Source organism: Suncus etruscus, chromosome 15 (genome assembly GCF_024139225.1).
Source record: "Suncus etruscus isolate mSunEtr1 chromosome 15, mSunEtr1.pri.cur, whole genome shotgun sequence".
Lineage (NCBI taxonomy): Eukaryota > Metazoa > Chordata > Mammalia > Eulipotyphla > Soricidae > Suncus > Suncus etruscus.
In genome coordinates, this window is record NC_064862.1 from 43,151,096 (window position 1) to 43,161,220 (window position 10,125).

Below are 10,125 nucleotides of genomic sequence, written 5' to 3' on the forward strand. Positions count from 1 at the left end.
ATATCTTTTGACATCTTGTGTTGTCTATTCAATTCTGCATGTCAATTCCATGAGGGGGGGAGAAACTTGTTTTTATTGTGCTATCTGCAGACTACAAAGAATGTAGACTTCCTGTCACATTAGCAATTAATAACTATTGTGAGTAAATGAGTTAAATTTACTCATTATAAATAAGATAACTTTTTCAAAAAATATGGATGTGGTCAGCTGAAATAAATGTTACATTGCACTTATGTAAAAAAAATGTTACTGTACAAGCCATTTTATGGACACAACACTTTTGTTCTTTTTTGGGGGCCATACCCAGCAGCGTTCAAGTGTTACTCCTGGCTCTACACTCAGAAATTACTCCTGGCAGGCTCAGAGGACCATATGGATGCAAGGGATCAAACCTAGGTCAAAAGTGTACAAGGCAAACACCCTTCCCCCTGTGCTACCACTCCAGCCCCCACAATATTATTTTAATAAAACATGTCACTGTGTATAAAAATCTAAATCTATATTCCTATCACCTTAAATTTTAATTTTATATAGTTTTTTGTTTTGGTTTTGGGCCATACCACCAGTACTCAGGTCTTACAACTGGCTCTGTACTCTGCAATTACCCCTCGTGGGGTTCAGGGGACTAATGTAGTGCCAGTGATTGCCACATGCAAAGCAAGCACCTTACTTCCTCTATGTCTCTGACACTCTTATTTTTTGTATTTCTCTCTTCCAAAAAGGACATATCAAGAGCTCCAAAATGAATGAGTGAGCTCCAAAATAAATGAGTGAGTGAATACGAATATATTTTTTAACTTTTATATTTTGGTTTTTATATCAATATATTTACATTATATTTTATATGTACTATATACACCCAAAGCCACCTATTTTTCCCCTTCTTTGGGAGGGTCACACCTGAAAAATGTTCAGGGGTTACTGTTGACCTCTACACTCAGGAATTACTCCTGGCAATGTTCATGGGACCATATGGGATGCTGGGGATCAAATCTGGGCGAGCAGGCCACATACAAGGCAAACACCCTACATGCTGTACTATTGCTCCAGCCCCAAGTGCCACATTTTATAATAATGTTGAAAGTGTAGGGCCCGGAGAGATAGCACACCGGCGTTTGCCTTGCAAGTAGCCGATCCAGGACCAAAGGTGGTTGGTTCGAATCCCGGTGTCCCATATGGTCCCCCGTGCCTGCCAGGAGCTATTTCTGAGCAGACAGCCAGGAGTAACCCCTGAGCACCGCTAGTTGTGGCCCAAAAACCAAAAAAAAAAAAAAAAAAGAAAGTGTAGACTTGGAAAAAGGAGGACACAAAAGATGTATATGGACACAGACACACACAAACACACACATGCGAAAATAAATGCAACAGGGATGTGTTAATATTGTATAACCCAAAAATTCTTCTTTGATGTCTGACTCAAAGTCTTTATCTTTTATCATCAGTAAGTTTACTATATGACCAAAATTGAAAACAGCAATTGGGCTTGAGGACTGTTTTTGACTCATGTTTAGCAGTACTCTGAGGCTATTCCCAGACTGTTCCTGGCAGGGATCAAATCAGGGTCTGCTACAAGCAAAGCAAATGCATTACTGAATTCCTCTCTGTCCCCTTAATTTCTCTTTATCCCCACTGGAAAAAAAATCTTAAAACAGATGGAGGATGAAAGGCATGAGAAAAATCAATTAATCTTTCATTTTCCATTACATGATAAATCATGAAATATCAAAAAGCCATCCAAAGAAAGAACACTGGTCCATGCCAAACCAAGGGTGAACCTCCAAAGCTCTCTATTACTAAAAAAAAAAAAAAAAAAAAGGCAAATTTCAAAAAGGTGAATCTTTTATTTGTGAATGATTCTACTAATATGAAATAGCCAATCATCTGATACTGGAGCTAAAATGCTCCAGGTTTTTGAAGTTCTTTGGTGATAGGTGAAGTATGCAGAAATAAGGGTAGAGAGTTCTCTTTGAGGTGAGGAAGTTTGTAATGATTATACAAAGTTATGACAAATAAATCACTTATTATATACATTTTTGTTTGTTTGGGGCCCCACCTGGTGATGTTCAAATGCTATTCCCAGCCATCATAACTGCTAGTCTTCTAAAAATAAATCCTTTCAGCACATGTTCTTCCTGGGCCCATGAACATAGTGCTCGTAGCTCCACTCTTGCGATTTGGACTTCCCTACTTTTATACTGGATTGTATATTGGGGCACTCTCCACCTTTGGAGAAGCTGAAATTTTCTCTTGAAAATTTCTCTCTCCCTTTCTTATCATCTCCCTCCCTTACTCATCAAATAAAGCCTGTTTTGATTTCTAGGATGCTTGGCATTCATGGAGCCAACCCCATTTGGTCCCTCAGACCTCTCTAGGACTGATCCCTGAGAAGAGTCAGGAGCCTTAGCACAGCCTGGTATGGGCAAAATAAAACAAAAAATTGATAATGATGATGATGATGATGATGATAGGGGCTGGAGAGATAGTACAGCAAATAGGTCTTTTGCCTTGCACATGGCCAACCTATATGATCACTAGGCACTGCTAGAAATAATTCTTGAGTGCAGAACGACTGAGCATCGCCAGATGTGGCCTAAAAACAAATGTTAACAATAATAACTAGCTACCAAAATTTGTCATTTAGTTTCTTCTGAAGTGTTTCTTATCTACTTTAAAATAAAACATAATACAGTATACAATATTTTAAAAGCCTAATTCCTGAGCAATACCATTGTAAATAAAACACTCTGACAACAATCTGATAATTCAAAGCATAAAGTAATCCACACACTGTACTACACATCTCTACTTTTCCCTATTCACTGCCTTGAAGGCTTCTTGCACTGTTACCAGCAGCATCCTCATCCAAATCAACACTTTCTTGATCTGAATAGCCTAGAGAACCTTCAGAAAGGCCTGTTGCTTTCCAGAGTAGCCAGAGCAAATCTAAAACACAGAAAGCAGATAACACTGCTCTTTGGCATACAAATGCTCCAAGACACCACATGGAAGGTACTCAGATTGAAGTTCAGAGAATCACAAGGCACAAGATTCACCATGCTTTCCTCTACCAGTGGTTGGCAACTTTTTTTTCAACTGAGCAAAATCTCTCCAAAACCACAATTGAAATTTATTTTGAGAGTCACACAGGGCGCGCACTGACAGAGGCTAGGAGCAGAGTCCTGACTCCTGGAGCGGCCGCCCGGCACACAGAAGAGCCAAATTAAAAGTGTAATGAGCCACATGTGGCTCGCGAGCTGCAGGTTGCCGACCACTGCTCTACCCCATCTGTCTCAGCTATCTATCTTTCCTCCCCTCTCCAATATGTGAGAATGCCTCTTCCTTTTAACATGGTTTTCTTTCTCAGTCATTCGCTCTAGTCACCAGTCACTTCCATAAATGTCTTCTTGACCACCCTTCATTCTCCCACTCTAGCTCTTAACATGTTTTACTTTTTCATAGTACTTATAGTTTTCAAACATGCCTGACTACCATCAATTTTATTTCTTTCTTTCTTTTTTTTTTTAAATATGGAACGCTTCACGAATTTGCGTGTCATCCTTGCGCAGGGGCCATGCTAATCTTCCTCTGTATCGTTCCAATTTTAGTATATGTGCTGCCGAAGCGAGCACCATCAATTTTATTTCTATTAAACAGATCCACCATGTTTATAGGGATATAGTCATCTGGTTTGCCGCTGGATTAGAAGATAGACTTAGCATGCCGATGATTTCTCTCCCTTCTCTGAATGTTCATAAAATTGAGAGCCTGGAGAGATAGCACAGAGGCGTTTGCCTTGCAAGTAGCCGATCCAGGACCAAAGGTTGTTGGTTCGAATCACGGTGTCCCATATGGTCCCCCGTGCCTGCCAGGAGCTATTTCTGAGCAGAAGTAACCCGTGAGCACCGCCGGGTGTGGCCCAAAAAAACAAAAAAAAAATTTGACAGTTTTCACAATAACCCAAAGTTGTTTATAATGTTTTCATCTTGCTGTATAAACTAAATATAGTGTCTTCTATTTTATTCTGCCTCCTAGAAGTGACAGGACCTTGCACATTTTAACAACAAACTTGCCACGATAGTGGACTTTTCCTTTTTTTTTTTTTTTTTTTTTTTTTTTTTGCTATTAGAAAAGGGCCAAAGTTGTTTGTGCCATCAGAGTATAACTGCTGTTATTTTATCATATACATTTCTCAAATGATTTAATGAAACTTAAAACCATCCATTAGAAAAGAGGAAAGAAAATCTACTAGGAACAATAAATACCTTTCTTTGAAAAAAAAATTTACACATTCTTTTAAACAAAAATTTACAGTAATGTGGTTCCAAGTAGTCTTATACTGGCCCTTTGTTGCATGAGTAGACTTAAGAATGAATTAAAATTCAATATTGATTTTTTAACACCTTCTTTACATTATCATTAACTCTCTACCACCATTAGCAAATATCTAATAAAGTCAAATAAAGGATTCTGTAACAGAGTATTTGCTATACTCGAAGCCAGAACTTTTTTTTTCTCGAAGCCAGAACTTTTAAGGTCTCAAATATCATAGCAGAATTCTTAAGTATCTGCATTTATTCTATGATAAATAACACCAGGAACTGTGATAAGACAATGCACTAGACACTGTGATTTTCACATTTTTTAGACTTCATTCAAAATGCTCATGTTACAGTAATTAAATAACTATAACAATGATAATATTGTAACAAATATTTGGCTAGACTAGTGACCAAGCCAATTTAAACCCTTTGAAAGGTGCTGCAATTTAAAGCAAAAAAAAAAAAAAATTCGCCTGACAATAATAAAAATTGCAATACTCCAGGAACTTTGACAACTTATTCAGTGGATAAAAATTTCTTTCAAACACTAAGTCGCAACAAATTAAATGTTAAGAGTACATACATCTATCATGTAACAAAAAGACCAACTTTCCTACAAGCTTTTCTGGTATCATAAAAACTGTTTAACCAAAGTTATTACTCCAGGGACATTCTGTTTCTTTTACGATTTAATAGTATTAGTCCTTTAAAAGTTTTAAATTTATATTAAAATGCTTACAACTAAAACCTGAATTAATTGTAAGCTTACGACTGTTTGCTTTTTGTTTGTTTTGCCTCACAATCAGAACTTAAGAAGGGGAGTCATTCGCTTTGTACTAGGCCTGGCTATGATGGCCAGAAGGTTTGGTTCCTGAACATAATGATAAGGGCCCCTCTATGTGCTGGTAACCACTAGAGCCAACACCCTACTCTGCTGGGGAACCATGTGATGCCAAGGCACAAAGTCAGGGCTTCCACTCTCTAGGCACCCGCTCCAGTTCTTCGAGATATTTCAGTGGCCTTCCCTTCCACTCATAAATACTAGGAAACATGCTCCACCTTGTGAACTTAGTAACCCGAGAAACAGACCAAGTATGTCGCAAAACAGTAATTACAGCTCAGCATTGCAAAAAATCAATTTAAAAAAATTTGAGTTTTTACTATGAGCTATTACTCTTCTTTGTTTTGTTTTGTTTTGGGGTCACACCAGACGGCGCTCAGGGGTTACTCCTGGCTCTGCGCTAAGAAGTCACTCTGGGGGGCCCGGAGAGATAGCACAGCGGCGTTTGCCTTGCAAGCAGCCGATCCAGGACCAAAGGTGGCTGGTTCGAATCCCAGTGTCCCATATGGTCCCCCGTGCCTGCCAGGAGCTATTTCTGAGAAGACAGCCAGGAGTAACCCCTGAGCAATGCCGGATATGGCCCAAAAACCAAAAAAAAAAAAAAAAGGAAGTCACTCTGGGCAGGTTAGGGACAATATGGAATGCTGAGATTCGAACCACAGTCGGTCCTGTGTTGGCCGCGTGCAAGGCAACACAGTAAGAGCTCCGGACCCGAGCTATTACTATTCTTAAAATATCTGATTCTGGCATCTTTCATGTAGCCAACCAGGGTTTGATCACTGGCACCCCAATTACAGTCCCTGAAGCACAGTCACGAGTCAATCCCTAAGCTTAGAGCCACGACTAAACTCTGAGCACCACTGGGTGTGGTACCAAAACATAATGCCTGATTCTGCAGAAAACTTCCTCCCAAGCCCCACTCCCTCCAGATGTAGGATCTCAACTAGTGTGAGAATTTACTGAAACTCACAAACAAACACACAGACCTATCACTGTAGGAACCCAATTAAGCATTTCCTTCAATAAAAGCATATTTTAGAAAATAAGCAGAAATTAGTAGTTATGGCTCTAAGAATTGAAGCATTTTACAAAAATATGCTGGCCTTTGGGGACCGTAGAGATAGCATAATGGTAGGGCATTTGCCTTATATGCAGAAGGATGGTGGTTGGGAATCCCGGCATCCCCTATGGTCCTCCAAGCCTGCCAGGGGCAATTTCCGAGTTGTAGAGCCAGGAGGTGGCCACTGAGCACTGCTGGGTGTGACCAAAATAAAACAAACAAACAAAAAAATTAAGTATAAGCCCTAAAGTAAGAAATTCTAGAGTCTTTCTAAGAATTAGAAATCTAAAAACATCATTGCTACTGTCACTTTTCAATTTCACTTTTGTTAGAATTCATTGCCAATCACTTAGGCAATTGCAATCAAATTGTAAGACATGGGAGGAAGCAGGAGTCAATAAAGTAAAACTTCAAAGTATTTAATATTTACATATAGTTACCAAAACAAATGATAATTTACATAATGAAAAATGCGGCAGTAGTCACTCACAAATGCCAGTGAAAGAAGGAAATACACTACACAGACAACAAACACAGCATTTCTTTCTGTCACTCTTTCTACAAACTGTTGAAGAGTGTTTCCATTTGTGTTAGCTCCCTGTCCTAGGCAGGTTTTACAAGGTTGAAAGACATGCAGCTGTGGGTAGGCCAAAGCTAGTTCTTGCTGCATCCTTTTATCTTTCAAAAGATTTCATTTTCTTCTAAGAATATGGTGTGATCTTTAATATAGAAGAAACAAGCAATTCTATTTATTAGCACTTTCATATGTGAAATTTAATAGGATATATGTTTAGGTTGTCTGTCAGATTTTTAGACACCTGGAAAATCTACCCAGATTTATAAACAATGTAAATCTTATAGGCCAAGTTTGCAGGATTCCAAAATACTTGTGCAAGGACAAAAATCTTGGCGCAGTGATATTTCTCGTCTAGAGGCTTCATCAAAAACCCAACCATTAACCAATCATAAAATAACGCAGTATTTGTAGACATCAGTTCAAAGAACTTTGGAAGCACCAAACTCATACCTTAAAAGTGGGAGAAGAGCTACCACAAAAACAGCCCTAGTGAAACTGCAAAACTAAATACATGTCCTGAAGGCCTCTAAGAAATCTGGAGCCATAGATTCCTCCCATCTTAAAGTGCAAAAATTCTACCCCAATGAACCACTTGCTTGAACAGAAAGGCGAACAGCAGCATCGGGGAGAGGGGGTTTCCAGGTGACAAAGATATTTTAGAACCGTTTTATAAATCTGCAAGCAAGGGCAGGTGCACATTTTTTTTCCCTCAGACTCGAGAAAGCAAAGTCAGGGCAAGTATCTCACCTGGCTCCCCTGCCCCACAGGACGGAAACCAAGTCTGGCCAGATCTCTGAACCCAGAAGGTCCTGGATCCCGGCTGCTAAAACCTGCCTCTTTGGCACGAGGAACTAAGACCTTAAGAGCCGGCTCAGTACTGGGCCTGGATAAAAAAGTTGGGGTGCTCCTGGAAAAGGCCTCCTGGCACTTGCTAGGTCGCGGCCCACTTACTGTTGCTAGACTTGAGGTCCCGGGTGCAGGGATGGACACAAAGGCCTCCTCGTGCAGGTAGAGCATGCCCCGCGCGATCTGCACCGCCCCAGATTCACCAAGACGTGCGGGGGGGATGCGGCGCGCCCCGCGCGGGCCCGGCGCGCCGGGGTCGGGGGCGGCCATTGGCGGCGGCCAGCGCGCGGTTCAGCGCTCCGCCGCGGGCGAACTCGAGCACCAGGCAGAGGTGCGGCTGCCGCAGGCAACACGCCGCGCAGCTCGATGATGTTGGGGTGCCGCAGGCGGGCGAAGAGCCGGGCTTCCCGGCCGCACGCTCTCGGCCGCGGTTCGCCGCGTCCTGCTCGGTGGTCGCGGCGCGCCGCCTTCACGGCCGACCTCCTGGCCCTGCCAGGTGGTCGCGGTACACCTGGCCGAAGCCGCCGGCGCCGATCAGCTCTTGAGCTCCAGCCCGCTCGAAGTCGACGTGCACGGGCGAGCCGGCCGGGGCGGCGGGGCGGCGGCTCCTGGGCCGGGGGGCGCCGCGGGGCCGGCGGGTGGGCGGCACCGGCGCCACGTAGTTGGCGGGGAAGATGCCCAGGCGCCGCTGCACCTGGCCGGCCCACCAGCCCTCGTCGCCCGACACCGCGGCGTCCTGGGACAGCACCTCCACCAGGCTGGCCGCGCCGCAGGCTCAGCTCGTCCTCGCGCGCGCGCCTCGTAGTCGTAGAGCGCGGCCCAGAGCCCCGCGCCCGCCGCGGCCGACGCCGAGGCCCCGGACGACGACGACGACGACGACGCGGAGACCCGGCCGAAGCGCGCCGCAACGCGACACGTGTCCGATCGGCCTCGCCCCAGGCGCCGGCAAAGCCATGGGGGGGAGCCGGGCAAGCGCGGATCCTCGATGGCTTCAGGCCTCCGGGGGCGGCCGGGGGAACGCATCGTCCGGCGGGTCCCCAGGAGCGCGAGGACGAATCGGTCGGGACTGGTGGTGTTCGCAGGCCCGCTACTTGGCCGAGGGTTTACCCCGCGTTCCTCCACGCGCGTCTCTGCGGCTGCAGCGGTCCCCGTGCAGCGGGCGCTGTGGCTTCATAGTGGCCGGCGCGCGGGGCCTGCAGCTAGCTGGCCGGCCACCAAGTCCGCCAGCCCCGCGCGGCTCCTGGGCCCGCCTCCTCCCTGCGGCCAGGTCCGCCTCACCGCACTCGGGCCCGCCCACCGCGCCCGCCCCGCCGGACCCCCAAGTCTGGGGTCGATCTGGGAGCGCCGCCGACGAGCGAGCCCGCGTGGCGCGGGCGGGCGGGGCGGGCGGAGCCAACCTGGGACGGCCCCAAGTTTTCGGGCAAGTTTTTCCAGCAGCCCGGAACGTGGTTTGGTGTAGTTTACTGGGTCCCAAGCGGAGACTGCAAAGAAAGCGACGGGATGTAGCGGGTTGTGGGGGTCCCCAAGATAACATCCCCGAACTGGGCGCAGAGCTCCGGAGACTCGGAAAGCAACCTGCTGGGCCCGCGCGCTTTGGCACAGCGCAACCAAGAAACAAACTTGGCCAACCACGATCCGGAAGGCTCCTTGTTGACAGATAAGCCACGTTTGTCTTTACTGTTGACTCAAAACACGACCAGACCGCCCTGTCCCGTCACCCCCACCCCACCCCACCCCACCCCCAGAGGTTGGGTTTTTCGAGAGCATTGACCAAGATTCATTTAACTAGAGCCCTGGGGCCTTACTGCATTTCCAGAAAGGTTAACTGGGCAAGAGGCTGTGCACTGGAATTCAAGTCCTCGCTAATAAACTGGCTGTTTCTTTGCTGCTGCTGCTGCTGCTGCTGCTGCTGCTGCTGCTGCTGCTGCTGCTGCTGCTGCTGCTGCTGCTGCTGCTGCTGCTGCTGCTGCTGCTGCTGCTGCGTTAGTGCACCTGAATATTCTGGGAAATGGAGTGTCCAACCTTCCTGACTCAAGCTGTGCATGAGATAATAGGGTTCACCGGTGGCAAAATGAAGCCTAGTGATTGAGAGAGTGGGACTGCTTTGGAGTTTTTGTTTGTTTTAGAGAAACATGTTTTCTTCATTGTTTTTCCCCTAGTATTTCTTTATATCGTCTTAAAGGGTTTACTGGTGAGGAGGCTTATTCATAGGAATCCATTAATTTGGCCTCATGAAATGCACAACCGTTTTGAGATGTAGCCAGCCACTCTTTCCTTTGTCACAGAAGAGCAACACAAAGTGTCCTAGTCTAGCTTCACCATCATGGCTGTTGCCTTCTCCCTTGTCTTCCTCCACTCCCCAGTTTAGTTTCTGCCAGGATCATCACAGACAAACAAAAAACGATCCAAGACACTTCAATCTCCTTGCTGTTAACAACGTGGAAAGAAATACAACTGTGTGTGAATATATCTAATTTATTGT

General features: G+C 45.3%; 1 protein-coding gene and 1 non-coding gene across 2 annotated transcripts in view; both read right to left on the bottom strand.

The window, feature by feature from the left end:
* Nucleotides 1-8,666, bottom strand: part of MAP3K21 (mitogen-activated protein kinase kinase kinase 21) — a 77,229-nt gene extending 68,563 nt beyond the window's left edge. Inside the window, 10 exon segments of the mRNA XM_049788092.1 lie at nucleotides 7,749-7,776; nucleotides 7,779-7,910; nucleotides 7,912-7,992; nucleotides 7,994-8,053; nucleotides 8,055-8,144; nucleotides 8,146-8,225; nucleotides 8,228-8,291; nucleotides 8,293-8,400; nucleotides 8,402-8,431; nucleotides 8,433-8,666. Coding sequence (XP_049644049.1) covers nucleotides 7,749-7,776; nucleotides 7,779-7,910; nucleotides 7,912-7,992; nucleotides 7,994-8,053; nucleotides 8,055-8,144; nucleotides 8,146-8,225; nucleotides 8,228-8,291; nucleotides 8,293-8,400; nucleotides 8,402-8,431; nucleotides 8,433-8,666 — 907 coding nt within the window.
* LOC126031642 (U6 spliceosomal RNA) lies at nucleotides 3,522-3,629 on the bottom strand. The gene has a single exon (XR_007503475.1). It is a non-coding gene; the product is annotated as a U6 spliceosomal RNA (small nuclear RNA).
* Nucleotides 8,667-10,125: the final 1,459 nt, after the last annotated feature.